Consider the following 17,870-nt stretch of genomic DNA (forward strand, 5'->3'; position numbering starts at 1 on the left):
TTAGACATGAGAAAACTGAAGCCCAGAGGAGGGGTGACTGGCCCAAGGTCACTGCATGGATGGGGAGTGCCACTACCATTGGATGACATATGTTCCTGACGCCCAGTGCAGTGCTCATTCCTGCCTCCAGGCAGCTTCTTGGGATCCCTCCAGGCCTCCGAAGGCCCTTAGGACTCTCCCTTGCTTCCCTTTGGGCCTCCTGCACACAGTCCGGGCCTTACCTTTCACACTACACTTGAAGGTTTGACTGACCACTCCAGTATTATTCTCCTTCTCCGCTGGCCACTGATAGACGTAGACGGTGGTTCTGGAAGACCCGGCATCGAGCACGATTCCATACTGAACAAAAGGGGGAAGGGAGAGTCAGAAACGGGCTGGGCCTCTCTGAGGACTCTTTTCCAATGGGCCACCGAGAACCCCGAATACTCTCCAGAGGGTAATCCACACTGCTTCATTTGGGGAGGGGCTGACCAAGGGAAAAAACCGAGTTTCTCCAAACCAACTTTGTCTCCTTGGGCTGTGGGGAAGGGGATGGAGGTGGGGTGGGTCAGGTGTTCTGGGGCATGGTTCTCACTCTTAGCCCACATTAGAATCACTTGGGGAGGGGCGCCTGGGTGGCGCAGTCGGTTAAGCGTCCGACCTCAGCCAGGTCACGATCTCGCGGTCTGTGAGTTTGAGCCCCGCGTCGGGCTCTGGGCTGATGGCTCAGAGCCTGGAGCCTGCTTCCGATTCTGTGTCTCCCTCTCTCTCTGCCGCTCCCCCATTCATGCTCTGTCTCTCTCTGTCCCAAAAATAAATAAAAAACGTTGAAAAAAAAAAATTAAAAAAAAAAAAAAAAAAAAGAATCACTTGGGGAGTTTTGGAAACTCCCAGGGCCAAGGCCACATCCCAGACCCATTAAATCAGAATCTCCGGGAGCGGACCCAGGCATCGCAGTTTCTAAAGCTCCCTTGGTGATTCCAATATGCAGCCAAGGTTGAAAATTAATACTCCGAGGATCTTAATTGTTCCCTGATTTTTCCTCTTCCAGACCTCTGAGGTGGGGGGACAGAAGCCACCTGGGCCTCAGGAGGGAAACGAAAATAGTCAGTCGCCTGCTGCCCTCTGTTCTTCAAACTTCCAGGCCAATAAGCCTGAAGTAAATATGGGAAATTCTCACAAGGGTGACACAGGTCAATACCCGCACTGGCCTGCAGAATGAAGGTGTTCACAATTCAGGAGAAAAACCCCAAAATGCCAACTAACGTTGACATACTGTCCCCCTTTGGTAACACGGTACATGGACAGACAGGGGGGTCTGCCAGGGCAGTGCCAGGACTAGCTGTGCTCAGGAGAGCAGGCGAGGAGACCTGGACCATGTCCCCACCTTGAGGCAGGCACCAGGAAGCTTTCTCCCCTGAAGGTGTGGCCCAGCCCAGGCCCTGGACCAAGCCTGAGCAGGAAAGGGCATGCGTTAGCAGCCTACGGGGATTGGAATGAGTAATGCTGACCTAGGTCAGTATGTGCGTGGGCCCGGAGTCAGCCCAGGGCAGTGGAGGCTTCTGGAGGTTTTCTCCAATTCCACTGCTGTTGGGTTAAGCTAGCTGGTCTCAGGGAGGAAGATGAATTTGGGTTCTGGAAGCAGGTCGAACTCAGACGGATGCTTGCTTGCTTTGCGACCCTAGGTAGCAAGAGGCCTAACGTCTCTGGGTTTCCTCATGGGCAGACAACTTAACTTGCAGAAGTAAACAGACCCTATGCCTAACACTCGTGGCTGCTCAACAAACACAGGTGATATGGAAAGATCAACAAAGCAAAATAAACAAAACCACAAAGACAAGAGGAAAGAGAAGTAAATAACACCCCTCAAATCCCACTATTGTTATAACAGCTTGTTATACATCTTTTCTAATGGCCGCCTGTGCATACAGCTACATATATGAAAATGCGGTCAGACATATGTTTTCAATTCAACCCAGGATTATACTGTACGTAGACTTTTCCAACGCTCTGTTCTTACATAAAAAGTATATCATGTACATCTCTCGCCGCCAATAAAAATACTGATATCGCTTTCAATACATTCCCCACCTCTTCCAGGAGATGTACAATAATCCATTTAACCAATTCCGTGATGCTAGCCATTTGGGAGGGCTCCAGCTTTCTACTATCCACAAACGCTTGTTTCATTTGAAACAAGGGGACCGAATAAAAACGGGTGGCCCTAGCTCCTCAATCGCAGCTTTCCCATTATATTGAGACGGAACATCCTGTGTCCGTCGGTACTTGAACTTAGACACCCTCCTAATCTCAGCCTTCAGTCTGACGAATGCTGACGGGGATCCTGACATGACACCCCCCGGGGGAACAAGGAAGGCATTGTTCACAGCCTGCTCACCCGGAGATTAACGCACAGGTGGCACTGAAGGAAACCGGGCACTCAAGCGATCTGAGCCTCCCTACCAGTCCGCTTTCTCTCCTCCCTCCTGCTGCCGACCCCCCACCAGCCCAGCACCGGCCCCTGGCCCCTCCACACCGGGTCCTGACTACAGGAGGGAGCACACGTGAGCAACCACTCCGCAGGGTCCCCACCCTTCCCAGATTTCTGGATCCCAGCTCTTCACAAAGAGTCCGTTTTCCCTGTGAAGGAGGCTCGGGGCTGCTGTGCCAAGCTCAGGAAGGAGGAAGAAGGGCCATTTTCACGTTCATCGTCATCCCAGCTGGCATCCAATTTTCACCAAGGTGGGAGCAGCTGGCCCTCCCCTCGGGCACCTGCCGGATGTGCTGACAGGGACCAGCCCTGAGCCCGGGGCTACCCCTGAGGACTAGGTATCCACCCCACCACTGTTCGGGGACGTTTTCCAAAGTGGAAAAGTTGGTCTTTTCGAGAACTCCCTTACCTAAATCAGCAGAACTCAATGTTCTGGGTGGGTGGGATGGGGACTGATTTCATTCAGTTCAGCTGGGCAGTGAGTAACCCCCTGTCCAACGCAGTGTCAGAAAAGAACGTGGCTTGAATGTAGAACTGAAGACACACTCAGTGGGTTAACCAAAAGGAAACAGTCTTCCGTGAGAACCCCATGATCCAAAACTTAAGGGATGTGTGAGCTTCTAACAAAAGCAAAAGTCGTAAGAACAGTTTTCTTAGATTTGTTATTAGCACTATCATCATCATCCATCATCATCCCTCTTGGCATAATAAGAGGGATCCTAGTAGTAATACACATTTGTGGAGCACTTCTAATATGCCAGGCATTGCCCAAAGTGCTTTAGTGTTGCATCTACAGGGCAGGTGTGGTCATCCTTCCCACTTGACATGTGGGGAAACTGAGGCTCACAGAGGTAAAGCATTGCCCACCGTCACAGACTTGGGCCCGAGCTTGGTTCTAACTGGCCATCAGACCTCTACACACAGCCCCCATGCTTTCAGTGAGTTCCAAGGAAACCAGGTCTAACAGGGTTGACTGTTTAGTAATAAGGTGCCTAGGGTGCCTCGGTAGCGAGTCGGTCGAGCACCCAATTTTGGCCCAGGTCCTGATCTCACAGTCTGTGAGTTTGGGCCCCGCGTTGGACTCTCTGCCGTCAGCTCGGAGCCTGCTTCAGATCCTCTTCCCCTCCCCCCCTCTCTGCCCCTCTCCCACTCACATGAACACACTCTCTCTCTCTCTCTCTCTGTCTCTCAAAAAAAAAAAAAAAAAAAAAAAAAAGAAGATGCCTGGTGTGTAGAGCAGACTTTCTTTGTTCAGACAAAAAGTCCCTCAAAAGCAAGCTTGTAGCTAAGTAGTATGCAGATCTGACTACAGAGGAGGTGGACCGATGTGATGAAGAAGCCACATCTGTCTGGAAAGGAAGAAACTAATTATCCAACTTTCGCTCTCTAAGGGGTAACCAGGGAGGGCCACAAGGCACCAGAGATCCCGGCTGATGACTGATAACCAATGAGGGTTACCAGGGAATGTTTTTTTGTTTGTTTGCAAGTGGTGAAGGACAGAGAGAGAGAGGGAGAGAGAGAATCCCAAGGGGATTCTGCACTGTCAGCGCAGAGCCCAAGGCGGGGCTTACACCCACGCAGCATGAGATCATGACCTGAGCCAAAATCAAGAGTCGGACGCTTAACCGACTGAGTCACACAGGTGCCCCTACAAAGGAATGGTTTTAGCACAGCCTGGTCTCGTGGTTGTGCTTTGGAGAATAACGGCCAAGCACGGGAGTGTGACTCAATACGGGGATCTCATGTGACCTGAGCGGGACTACGTAGGCCCCTCTTGGACACTGATGTCCTGTGGCTACAAGGGGCAGTGGCAATGGGGTACTGATCATACTGGACTGAGAAACTCCAGGGCTTCTAGACAGTTGTGATTGGGGCTGGGGAGGGAGAAGTCTCGAGAGGAAGAGATTGGACTTCATGAGAAGGAAGCAGGTGGGGGGCTGAGTGAAAAATAGAAGTGATGCCACCATGTTTACTCTTCAGGCTGGTGGAGCAGGTTGGACCAGCAACAACGAAAATGGCACTGGGGACGCGTTGACCCTTGACTGAGTTTTGATAGTTCTGCTCTTAAACTCCGATAGACCAAGGTTAGGTAAGCCAAGGTCGCATGTAATAGCCAGCTATCATGACCTTTCATTAGGGTCTTAAGGAAAATTCCAGCCCACCCCCACCCCCCACAGGCCATTGTGGAGCCGGCTCTCGTAACCAACTGTCATCTTTACACGGAGGCAAAACAACGTTCAAGGTTATGAAAACACAAACATAACAACGTAAAAGCCCTTGAATTCATTCAGCTTCCCTTCCACAACTGCCCTTCCCACCCCTGGCACACACCGAAGAGCCAAACACAAGAGGCTTGCCCTCAACCTGAGAAGGGCTGCAGGTGGAATGTTCTTTCAAGTGGCCGTTCTGCTCCCGGTACCCCCGGCTCAGAACATCTGTCTTTTCTCGCATTTAATCCACCCAGCTAAGCAGAATGAGTCCTCTGAGTCAACATTCCAAGGTGATACAACTCCTCGTCCCCTGCAACTGTGACTGGGGCCTGGCAGCGCGATTCTGAGCAGATTACAGATCCCCTCTTTGAACGAACTGTCTGCTAATTGGTGAGCGTGGGTCTTCTGGTCCTTCTAAACCCTCGTTCGAGGCCCTGCTTTCTGTTCTCTTTGGTTTCTTAGGTCCCACGCCTGCTATTTCCACGGTGTGCAACCGTGAGAAGCGATCACCCTTTCTGCTCCTCCGTTCTCACCCGTGAGTAATCATACCCACGTGGAATAGCCATGGAGGGTTCCCTGCCCACACTCCTCAGGCCTTCCCGCTGTGCTGTCCAACCATGCGCTTTCCACGCGTCTAAAGGCCTTCTCTAGTGGCCGAGCCCACCTGAGCATGCAGAAATACGAGGGGGTTAGCGTCTCCCAGGGAGCGGCCACTCCGCCAATGACTAGTGGAAGCTGGTCGTGTAAGTACGTCCTGGAGTGGGATACCTGTGAAGCAGGTGTTCCAGATGCCCTTTGGTAGAGGACTCACCTGGGGATGAGTTTTACACCGGCTCCCAGACTGAGAGTCCTCCCCAGGACTGAGCCCCCACTGCCCACGGTGGTAACCTGCTGGGTGGCCGGCCCTCCAGGGGCTGCCTTCCCTCCTGTCTCACCTCCCACCCCCCTACTTGTGTTTCCTCGGGTCATTCCCAGATGGCCTGCTTTTACTCACATCTTTGGTCAGGGGAACCCACCTGACCCAGGAGCCTGAGACATGTGTGGTCCTCTCTTTCAATGGTAGCCTCCTTACTGCCCTGGGGTCTACTTTTCTCTACTCAGTTTACTCTTCTAAGTCTTTTAATCCCTCCACGCCCCTCCAGTATGAACAGAGGACTTACGTCTTACCTCCTAGAACAAGTGGAAGCTAGCGGCTGTCAACTGCCTTAACCAACCCATCCCAAACTTCTGCAGGGCCTGAGGGAAAATTTTTTAAATGAAGACTTTTACTCCCCCTCCAAACTTCCACCCGTCCTCACCCCACACCCCTGGCCAATCCACAGAGCAAAGAGCCTCACGCACCTGTATGCTGACTATAGAAGGTGGGACAGCTCCGACCCCATATCCACGCTCTGTCTACACTTCCTGCAAATGGCTGCCCCTTTGCCACCCCTCAGATCACTGGTGAGGTCGGTCCTCAGGAGGAGGTCCACACAGACCCTGGCTTCTGGAGTCTCAGGCACCACAGCACATTCTAGAAGGGGACGCATGACTCTGGGTGGGCACATTCCCTTGCGCCATGGAGAGGGATAAACCTGGAATACAGCTAGAGCTGGTTCCTCTGAAATATGGGGTGTAAGAGTGGTTCCTGGGGTTTAAGAGCGGCATTAGTCTTGCCCCCAATTGGGGGGTACTTCCATCCCCCCGTTCAGCAAGCCTTCCTGCATCTGCGCCCACCCTCCCCCACCCATCCCTCCTGTGCAAAGGAGGATAAGTTCTCTAGTCAAGGTCAGTAGCTCCTCCTGGGTCCCTCATTCTGAACTTAGGATCAGGGAGAGGAGGGAGGTAGTGAAGAAAGCCCTGGCCTTGGGAACAGGAGGGACAAGGTTTCAGTTCTCGTCCTGCCATCCACTGGCCAAACCCATGGTTCCTCACTTGCAAAGTGGGGGTGACAATGCTTGCTTTGTCCCCCTGCTATCACTGCCGCAAGGGTTACGTGAGATAATTCAGGGAAAAGTGCTCACCAAGCTGAAAAGTTTACAAAGCATAAGGAGATGGTGATACTCCTGGTTGCGATCCTGATTTTACGCAGTTTAGAGAAGAAGACAGTGCCCCGAGGTTGGGAAAACGGCTTCTCTTGGCCTTGGCTGTTGTCTTTAGACAACCAGATAATTTGTTTTTCTCTCGTCCCTGGACAGTTGCATAAGGTTTTTTTTTTTTTTTTCTTCATGTTATTCATGGGGCCTGAGATTCTTTTAAGTTTATTTATTTTGAGAGAAGAGAGAGAGAGAGAGAGAATGAGCCAGGGAGAAGCAGAGAGAAGCCCAAGCAGGCTTCATGCTGTCAGCACAGAGCCCAACTCGGGGCTTGATCTCATGAACCGTGAGATCATGACCTGAGCTGAAATCAAGAGTTGGTTGCTTAACCGACTGAGCCACCCAGGCGCCCCTGGAGTGGGGGGGGGGGGGGGGGGGGGGGAGGGGGGGCTGAGATTCTTAAGTAAAATGTCTTATAAAAGAACCAAATGCCATCATCTAAAGGAGTTTTACTTTAATCCTTCAGAAGAGCAGCCTCAGAATGGTGGGTCTAACTCACCCACACAGCCGAGGCAATATTAGTTTCTTTTTTATCTTATAAAATTAAAAAAAAACTTCTATTTCAAATACAGCCTTTGAATAGTCACTAAGAGCAGGAAGATGTAGACAGGATTCTTGAGGTCAAGGGTAAAGGCTAAATGAGGTTCAAATAACGGTTGGTTTTCTTGGCTCCTATGGCCCTATAGCTAAGAAGGGTTTGTACATTTTTAAAGAGTCATAGGAGACAAACAAACAAACAAAAAGATACGTGACAGAGACTATAATGACCTTTAAAGTCTAAATATGTAGTACTTAGCTCTTTACAGAAAAATTTTGCCAACCTCTACCCAAAATGACTGAAGGACTCTTTTCCCCTTCGTCTGACAGTCTGGCACAGGATCACCTCCCAACACCCTTACATCCAAGGCTGGGGTGATGTATATGGTTCTCACACTGTCGGACATCATTTGAGAGGTCATTTGGGCACTTATCAAAAGGGCTAAGAGTAGCCTCTGAAACTGAGCACGGGTCCTGAGTAATTTTTCAAGGGGAAGAGTAGAGGGATCATGGCACACTTTTAGACTCAAGAGAGGTTGCACAAATACAGCTCAAGGGGACCTTTTCAAGTCATTGATGTCTTGTTTACCAGGTCAGGCCAGAAGAGGAGGCTGGGTCTCCCTGTCTTCACTCATGGTCAGGGTTGTGTGGTCGTGGGAAATGTACAAGCTGCTAGATCTCTGGCAGCCTTCTGGAATCCTTGGCTAGAAGGTCTGGCTTGGGCTCCAACAGTCAGGAGTCAAAGCAAGGCCACACGGTCCTTGGAGAAGGGTCACCCTTATCAATCTGTAGTGTCAAACAGCACAAAGCCAGTATGCCCAGAGCTTCTCCCCTGGGTCTTATGTCAAGGATCCTTGGGTTCTTCCTTGGGTCTTCCCCCACTGGAGATGGGGTAAAGGGTTTTCTTCTAACTCATGGCCTTAGAATACCTGACGTCATAGCCCATCCCTTCAATGCCAATCCCTTCACACTTACCTTCAGTCCTGGAAGGAGGACCTCTTTCTGGTGAAACTGGATGAGTGTGATGGTCACAAGCACCACAACACTCAAAATCAAGACCACCAAGGCGATGATGGCTGGGGTTCGGGAGAGGGCCTTGAGGCCTAAAATGGAAAGACCCAGAAGACACATGAGGGGAAAGTAGGAACAAGGTACTGGCTTTCTTTGTAGAATCCAAGGACTGGATGCACGACTGCATGCCTACAGCACTTCCTCTGGCTTTAGTAAGGCCCAGACTTTTTAAGGCAGAGGAGTGATTGGGCTCCAAAGCCCATTTATCTTTTCTCCAGAGAGGGAACTAAAACGCCATTTGCAGAGAAGGGGTGCGTGGTTTAGTTTCCTGGTATCTCCCGAAACGTGTTATGCATATTATCGGTCAGCCCTGAGATGCTTTACAATAACATTTACTTCAATGTAGATGAAAAAATATGGGTTTTCTATTAATGCCAGCGGTATAATATTTCACTTAAAAATAACATCAGACAGAAATGAATACTACGCTTCAGATATAGTCAATGATTATCAGGCTCAGTACTCAGTGACATACTGTCAAGGAAACATTAACATGTATGAACTTCTGAAATATTTGAGTTTCCAGTAAGACGTCAACCTCAGCCATTTTTCCTGTTAGCATCCTGTGTCCTCAGGGGTATAGGGTCTCCCCTACATTCACAAACAAAGAATCACTAGACCCACGTGTTCACTCCCAAAGGGGTCATGTCATCTCTGGTACTCGTAATTCAATCACAACATGGAAACTATACTCATTTAAAAGCAAAACAAAACAAAACAAAACAAAACAAAACAAAACAAAAAGAAGCATATGAATCATCTTCATCTAAATACATAGCCTCTGAATAAAGATAATTATATCTGTATTGTATAAAGGTACATGATTACCATAATGGACTGATAATTAACTAATAATGCTTAACTAGATCACTTAAAAAATGTTTTTAATGCTTTATTTACTTTTGAGACAGATCGTGAGCTGGGCAGGGGCAGAGAGAGGGGGGAGACACAGAATCCAAAGCCAGCTCCAGCACAGAGCCTGACGCGGGGCTTGAACCCACAAACCATGAAATCATGACCTGAGCTGAAATTGGATGCTTAACCAACTGAGCCAACCAGGCGCCCCACTTAACTAGATCATGTTGAGCAGATATTTACTTGGGTCGTAAGAAACCAGTAGGGGCTAATGGAAATTTCATAAATGCAGTAGCAACAGATTTTTTTTTTTTTAAAGAAAGAAACAAATACTGTTCTGTACCGAAATGATTCCATTCACGTGAAGTTCTAAGACAGGCAGGTGACTAAGATGAGAACAGTGACAGTCCAGAGGGCTGGGGCAGGGGTTCCCCGGGAAGGAACACAGGAGCACTGTCTGGGGTAATAGAAATGCCCCATATCTTCACAGAATTGTGGAGTATATGGGTGCATGCTTTTGTCAAAATTCATCAAAACTTTCAAAGTCCTTTGAGGAAAATGTGAAAATTAAAGTAACCAGATCCACACTTTACACACTGTATGTAAGCCAATTTGACAATAAGTTATATTAAATAAATAAATAAATAAACCCCTATGGGGGGAAATTAAAAACAAAGTTTAAGAAAAATAAAATAAAAGACTGACAGAATTCCCCAGGGCAGAAAATAAATAAATAAATAAATAAATAAATAAACAAACAAACAAACAAACAAACAAATAAAGTAAACCAACTCCTTAGGTATAATTTCCCTTAAAAAAAATTTTTTTTTCAATAAATTGCCCCATCCTGGGGTTCCTGGGAGGCTCAATCAGTTTGATTCTTGATTTTGGCTCAGGTCATGATCTCACGGATGATGGGCTTGAACCCTGCGTCAGGCTCTGTGCTGACAATGTGGAGTCTGCTTGGGATTTTCTCTCTCTCTCTCTCTCTCTCTCTTTCTCTCTCTCTCTCTCTCCCTCTCTCCCTCTCTCTCTCTCTCTCTCTCTCTCTCTCTCTCTCCCTCTCCCCTGCTCGTGTTCTTTCTCTCTCTCAAAATAAATAAATAAACATGATAAAAATTTAAAAAAGAAATTGTCCCATCCTAAAAACATCCCATTTTGGAAGACAAGGGTACCCAATTTAGGGGCACAACTTAAGATCTATCCATTTCACTGTATATAAATTATACTTAATTTTTTTAAACATAAAAAGGCATTCAATTAAAATACTGACTTGGGAATGCAAGCTGGTGCAGCCACTCTGGAAAACAGTATGGAGGTTCCTCAAAATATTAAAAAAAGAACTACCCTAAGACCCAGCAATTGCACTACTAGGCATTTATCCAAGGGATCCAGGTGTGCTCTTTCGAAGGGACACAGGCACCCCCACGTTTATAGCAGCACTATCAACAATAGCCAAAGGATGGAAAGAGCCTAAATGTCCATCGATGGATGAAAGGATAAAGAAGATGTGGCATATATATACAGTGGAGTATTACTCAGCGATCAGAATGAAATCTTGCCATTTGCAACTACGTGGACGGAACTAGAGGGTATTATGCTAAGCGAAATTAGTCAGAGAAAGACAAATATCATATGACTGCACATATATGAGGACTTTAAGAGACAAAATAGATGAACATAAGGGAAGGGAAGCAAAAATAATATAAAAACAGGGAGGGGGACAAAACAGAGGAGACTCTTCAATATGGAGAACAAACAGAGGGTTACTGGAGGGGTTGTGGGAGGGGGGATGGGCTAAATGGGTCAGGGACATTAAGGAATCCACTCCTGAAATCATTGTTGCACTATATGCTAACTAATTTGGATGTAAATTTAAAAAAATAAAATTAAAAAAAACATTCACTAAATAATAGTCTTGGTAAAACTACTATGACATAAATGTAAGTGGTGATATGCAATTGGCTGAAAGATGATAAACACTAGCATCACAGAAAGATCACTGGATTCAGATAATCCCAATATGTCTCTTATCAATTGGGCATTCTATTTATTTATTTATTTATTTAATTTTAATTTTTTTTTAACATTGTCAAGTTAGCTAACATACAGTGTATACAGTGTGCTCTTGGTTTTGGGGGTAGAGTCCCGTGATTCATCGCTACATACAACACCCAGTGCTCATCCCAACAAGTGCCCTCCTCAATGCCCATCCCCCATTTTCCCCTCTCCCTGACCCCCCATCCACCCTCAGTTTGTTCTCTGTATTTAAGAGTCTCTTATGGTTTGTCTCCCTCCCTCTCTGTTTGTAACTATTTTTCCCCCTTCCCATCCCCCGTGGTCTTCTGTTAAGTTTCTCAAGTTCCCCACAAGTGAAAATATATGGTATCTGTCGTTCTCTGACTGACTTATTTCACTTAGCATAACACCCTCCAGTTGCATCCATGTTGTTGCAAATGGCCAGATTTCATTCTTTCTCATTGCCAAGCAGTATTCCATTGTATATATAAACCACATCTTCTTTATCCATCCATGTGTTGGTAGACATTTGGGCTCTTTCTGTAATCTGGCTATTGTTGAAAGTGCTGCTGTAAACATCACCAACTGGGCATTTAAACGTAGATGAATTAATCGGGGCACCTGGGTGGCTCAGTCGGTTAAGCATCCAACTTTGGTTCACGTCATGATCTCACGGTTCCTGGGTTTGAGCCTCGTGTGGAGCTCTGTGCTGACAGCTGGAGGCTGCTTCGGATTCTGTGTCTTCCTCTCTCTCTGCCCCTCCCCTGTCCGTGCTCTGTCTCTCAAAAATAAATAACCATTAAAAAAAATAAATGTAGGGGCGCCTGGGTGGCGCAATCGGTTAAGCGTCCGACTTCAGCCAGGTCACGATCTCGCGGTCCGTGAGTTCGAGCCCTGCGTCAGGCTCTGGGCTGACGGCTCGGAGCCTGGAGCCTGTTTCCGATTCTGTGTCTCCCTCTCTCTCTGCCCCTCCCCCGTTCATGCTCTGTCTCTCTCTCTGTCCCAAAAATAAATAAAAACATTGAAGAAAAAAAAAAAATTAAAAAAAAAAATAAATGTAGATGAATTAAAATAAAATTAAAAACTCAGTTCCTCTGTCTCACTAGCTACATTTCAAGTGTCCTATAGCCATGTGTGTTCCTATTCTAGAACATTTACTTTTAGATCATATAACCTAGGCTTTGCTTCTTCGTTGTTTCTAAGAGACATTTTTCTGGAAAGAAAAAAGGGCATGTGTATAAAACTGTATAGAATTAGGTTCGGTCTCAATATCCGATTATATCACAGTACTGAGTAGCTGGCAAGGCCAGTCACGTAGTGCATCTCTGTAGCTCAGAACAGCCAACTCTTCTCGCCCATTCTGATTTCCCTGAGGTACAGACACTTCCTTTTACTAAAGATGGTCACCCAACACCCTAATTCTCCTACCTTGTCACTGGGAGTGTAAACCCGCACACCATCAATGGAGAGTGGTTTGTCAATGTTTATCAAAGTTCCAAAGGTGTGTGCCATCTGACTTGCAATCCCACTTCTGGGAATTTATGCCACGGAACTAGCCCCGTGTATGCAAAACGACTTATACCTAAAGTTACTCACTGCAGAATTGCATGTGACAGCAACTGGAGGGAGGCCAGCCACTGTGAAGTTGACCTTCAGAGCCTCTAAATGGGTCCCAGATCAGTTTTCTGTGATTCCAGATAAAAGTACGTGAACTAGCCAGAAACCAGTTTATCCGCAGACGTAAGAGTCTGATCAACATTTAAAGAATATGTCACATGTCAGTGTCAGTTTTACAGGTTTAAGGCACTTTCCGTCCCCCTAACAAGACACAGGAGAACTTTAATTTGCTAAATTAAACAGTGTAACAAGTTAGCCTGATGTGTGGTGTTACAGTATATGTGTTAAAATTTCAAAGCATTTTGGGGGAAAACCTGGAAATCAAAGTAAACTAGCTCTTTAGGTACAATTTCCTTCTACAGAAAAAGACTTGTATAAACTGCTTCTACTATCCTAAAATCATACCCTTTTGGAAGACAAGAATGCCCAGTCTCGGGACACAACTAAGGATTATCTGTCCAGGGCAGGGAGGGGGGTGATACGTGAGCAGTGGCTGACCACACTGGACTCCCCAGTCCTTCGCCTCAGCAGTTTTCAGGTAAAAAGCTATGATTACCCTTAAGCAGAACTTTGCCCCAGCAGAAAAGCATATCACAAAGCAAAATGGACCAGACCAGGTCTCATTCATTTAGGGGATACAGCCCAGAGCTGTGCTGTCATTAGGAGTGAACAAACCCCGTAATTACAAGGTGTCTACCTGAGAGTAGGGAGGCCAGACCCTTCTGGGCTTCTACACGAACAAGCGCAAAACATACTCCAGAGGCAGGCAGGCAGGGCAAGCTTGGAAGCGGGTGTGTGAGAGTTCTGCACACGTGCCTCCGGTGTAAGGGGTAACAACGCTGACCTGGGGTGGGGTGGGGAGCGCCGGGTGCCGTAGGTGCTGTGCCAGCAGCAACACTTGGGTGGAAGTAGAGGACTGATCTGAGGACCTCGCAACTCATCACAAAATCAACAATACTCTGAGGCAAACCTTCACACACAGGTTGGTAAGGGAAACCACAAAGGGCCAAATTAGTGGCTTATGCAACCCGGAAACACCATTTAAGCAAAACATGCACATTACGTTAGTCCTCGTTTTGTGTAACTTTGATGGAAAGCCTTACTTCTACCTGAGGCATGCCTGGTGGTGAAAGCCTGGCGAGCAACTGAGGCTCCAACCAAAGACCTTAAAGTCACTGGCAGGGGACAGACAGGCGTTAAAACACCGGGGGCTGAAGCGGGGATTGTGCCTTGTCAATATCACACTCGCTGCCTGTTGGGAGATACTAACCTGCTTGCTCACAGGGTTGGCGGGTCAGCAGAGTGAACATCTTTCCTCCCAACTGTAGGTGAGAGAACACAGAATGACAGTGTGTCCGTGGACCCTGACTTCAGTTCCCCAAACGTGCAGTGTCAAACCCAATTTGGGGGCGCCACTAAAGAACATCTGTCCCGGGGGGCGGGAGGGGGGTGATGGGGAAGCCACGCAGCTGCCTCTTAATCCTGTTTTTCAGATAAAAAGGCTATGATTACCTTTAGCAAAGGAATCTCACTGGTCCCAGCAGAAAAGCCCATCACAAAGCAAAACCCGCTTTCCAACCCACTTCCACTTCTTCCAAATCAAAACCTTCCGGGGGACACATACACCTAAGATCTTCGGCCCCAGACCCAAAGCTCGGCTGAAATTCTAGCGTCCCCTCCGCAGACGCGAGGAAAAGAACGGGTCTGCCCAAATTTTAAACTGAAAATCTTCAGAGAAGAAGTCAATCACTTCCTGCAGATTTTTCCACCTGTGCACACCGCCCTGGGCAGAACGAATCTTCCACCTACTGGTAACATTCACAGGGCTGAGGCAGGGCTCTCCAACTCACCGCAGCAGGGCAGGTTCCTGGGGGGGTCGGCGACCCGTGAACTTGGAATCGCCCCTGGAAGCCCCGGGAGGTTTATTTTTAGCTGCCGCCTGGAACCAACTGCAAGGGGATCCAGGGCCCCCCGGATCCAGCGCCCCAGGATCTGGGAGGCCCCGCTCTGGAACTGCGTCTCCGCGCAGCCAGGCTCTCTGCGCGCCGGCGCATCTCCGGGCCCACAGATGCGCTCGGGGAAGACGCGGCCACCTCTCCCCGCTTGGCACGGACCCCTCCCCGCCGCCCGAAGGTTGGGGCGCGCGTCCTTCGGTCCCTCCCTCCCTGCCTCTGCGGAATCCGATTTCGCCTCCTTCCCTCCCAGCGCCCAGCGCCACGAAGCTTCCAGCGCCTCCCTCGGCGGCGGGGGCGCGGGGTCCCCGGTCCTCACCTGCGCGCGGACGCTCGGCGGAGGGCGAGCTGCGCTGCCGCAGTGGCCGCCGGCCGCCAGCTCGCGGGAGGCTCTGCGGCGGCGGGGGAGGCGGGGGAGGCGGGGGAGGCGGGGCTGCGCGGGGCGGGGGCGGGGCCGCCGCGGCCCGGCGCCGCCCCCTCGGCGGGGTCAAGGCCCAGCACCTTTCCTACACTTCTTCCAGTGCCCTCCGTCCCCGCCCCGCCAGCGCTACCTGGAGAAGGTGAGGAGGGTGTCGACTGCCCGACTCCCTCTTCCATCAACGTCAAGGCCAAGAGCGCTTGGACCTCTCTTTCGGTTTCCTCCACCCTCACCCCAAGCCCAAGTGGAGGGGGAGTGGGGCCGCGGAAAGCGCCTCGCGGGTGCGCACAGGTGAGCCCTGTGCCCCATCTCTCCGTGCAGTGGAAGCCGGTAAACACCCGTAGTGTTGAGCGTGAGGCCAGCAGGCACCCTGGTCCCTGAGTCACTTGGGCCAGGAGAGGAAAGTAATACAGAGACGTTTCCTGGCATGTATTTTAGAAGAACTAGGGTGACCCTGCCCAAGGACGCCCTCACTGGTTACTCAGCAATGCTCTACCCCACCGCGTTTCATTTCTTCCTTTCTTATCTATCTATTTTTCCTACCTCATTTTATATGGGTATCATTAGGTTATGATTCAGGGCAAGCTCTTCCTGGAAGAGGCCAAACAGGACAAAAATGCAGCGATTCAAATGTCCCAAGGAGTCTGTTTTTAATGCATCAGCAGGCAGACTTTTGGCTCTACTCAGCGACCTCAAGGACTCTTGGAATGATCCAGCAAAAGGGTTAAGTGGGCTTCTGTTTGACCACCCCTCCTAGTGGCTCCAGACTATCTGGAAGGAAGAGCTAAGGTCTGGGCTGTGTCTGCCTGTTCTCCTGGAGAGCTAGACCCTATGGGCCACTAGTTTCCTGTCCTGTGCAGATGGGGCCAAACCCACTATTATGGGGCCCTTTAGAGAAGAATGCCCTCATTTGAGATCTCTGAGCCCAGAGACAAGGGCTCCAAGCTAGGCGTGTGCATTTGTGTGTGTGTGTGTGTGTGTGTGTGTGTGTGTGTGTGTAGGAGCATCCGTCACTCTGACTTGTTTGAAATGGGCCCTTCTGGGAGATTTGTACAGGGTCTGCGAGGAGGATGTCAGACAAGCAGTGAATGCTTGTTGAATTACAAGACTTACTTTCTTTGAAAGCTTTGTGCCAATGAGAGACAAGACACACGACTGAGAGCTGATCTCTGCACCCGGGGGCCGTAAACCCACAAACAGCTGCTGATGCTGCACTGACACCTGAGGTCAGTGACTCTGGGCTATGGAGTGAATGCCTGACCTTAAGATCCTCAGTGATTCCCCAGGAGCTGAGAGAAGGTTCCTGGGCCTAAGGGGCTTTGAAATGCAGTTGGTGCTCGTTCTAAAGATAACAGAGACCCGTCCATGTTGCCAGCTTTCCTCTTTGCTTCCCTCAATTTAGAGGCTTTGGAAATGTGAGCACCAGCCTCCTTTGAGGGCCCAATGGTCTCCTTTATTTTCCAAATGTCCCTGGAAACTCTGCTCCTGGCACTGTCTCAAATTCCTTTGCAGGTCCCAAACTACTCCTAGTCATTCAGAGGCACTTCTCCACCAGCCTTCCATGTGTAAGAACACACACACACACACACACACACACACACACACACACACACACTTCCCCATCAACCCTCCACAGGTACATACACATTCATACATATGTAAACCGTTATGGATTTTCCTGATTATAAAGTAATACAGATGTGCACTACCAGATATCAAACCATAATATAAAGCTACAGTAATTAAAACAGGTGGTTTGGGGGGGCGCCTGGGTGGCGCAGTCGGTTAAGCGTCCGACTTCAGCCAGGTCACGATCTCGCGGTCCGTGAGTTCGAGCCCCGCGTCAGGCTCTGGGCTGATGGCTCAGAGTCTGGAGCCTGTTTCCGATTCTGTGTCTCCCTCTCTCTCTGCCCCTCCCCTGTTCATGCTCTGTCTCTCTCTGTCCCAAAAATAAATAAACGTTGAAAAAAAAATTAAAAAAATAATAAATAAATAAATAAAACAGGTGGTTTGGGTACAAGAATATATCAAGAGATCTAAAGAACAAAAGAGATAGGCTGATATCAGATTAATGGCCTACGGGATTGAGTTTAACATAAAGAGGGGATTGAAAGATGCCATTTCTCAACTGAATTGAGAAAAAAAATCCCAATTACGCATCACAGACAAAACTCGATTTTAGTCAGATCAAAGGTTTAAATGTAAAAAAGGATTTACTATCCTAAGAAAATATAAGAGAACATTTTTGTGATCCTTGGAAAGGAACAGCGTCCTCCTGCATGAAACCAAAACAGGAAGACAAAGTCAACAATCTTGCAAAAAACAAAAACCAAAAAACAACCCCCCCCCAAAAAACCGTGAAACAACTGCATGGAAAAAGACATCTTAAAAGAGAAAAGAGGGGCACTGGGGTGGCTCAGTCGGTTAACCATCTGGCTCTTGATTTTGGCTCAAGTCATGACCTCACGGTTGTGAGCTCAGTTAAAAAAAAAATTGCGTAGCAATATAGAAGAATGTGACAGCAAAGAGTGAAAAATCAAAATATATAATGAGGTCATACCCATCTAGAAAAATAGGAGTATCTAGAAAAGGAAAATGGACAAATGACGTACCCTGGCCAATTCACAAAAGAAGTATAAATGGCCA

At 48.5% G+C, this 17,870-nt stretch overlaps 1 protein-coding gene across 4 annotated transcripts in view; it reads right to left on the reverse strand.

Moving 5' to 3' along the window:
• The window catches only part of ENTPD3 (ectonucleoside triphosphate diphosphohydrolase 3), a 44,652-nt gene extending 29,431 nt beyond the window's left edge, over window positions 1-15,221 (reverse strand). For 3 of the 4 annotated variants that reach the window (XM_023260698.2, XM_045037824.1, XM_023260696.2), the window contains exons 1-4: window positions 15,126-15,221; window positions 14,125-14,176; window positions 8,268-8,395; window positions 222-339 (exon numbers count right to left, since the gene is read on the reverse strand). In XM_023260698.2, coding sequence (XP_023116466.1) covers window positions 222-339; window positions 8,268-8,395; window positions 14,125-14,164 — 286 coding nt within the window. In that variant the 5' untranslated portion in view covers window positions 14,165-14,176; window positions 15,126-15,221. Of the gene's footprint in view, window positions 1-221; window positions 340-8,267; window positions 8,396-14,124; window positions 14,177-14,704; window positions 14,759-15,125 lie in introns of all 4 variants that reach the window. The other variant, XM_023260697.2, reaches the window with a different exon arrangement.
• Window positions 15,222-17,870: the final 2,649 nt, after the last annotated feature.

The sequence above is a fragment of the Felis catus genome, chromosome C2, assembly GCF_018350175.1.
Source record: "Felis catus isolate Fca126 chromosome C2, F.catus_Fca126_mat1.0, whole genome shotgun sequence".
In the NCBI taxonomy this organism is placed as follows: Eukaryota; Metazoa; Chordata; class Mammalia; order Carnivora; family Felidae; genus Felis; species Felis catus.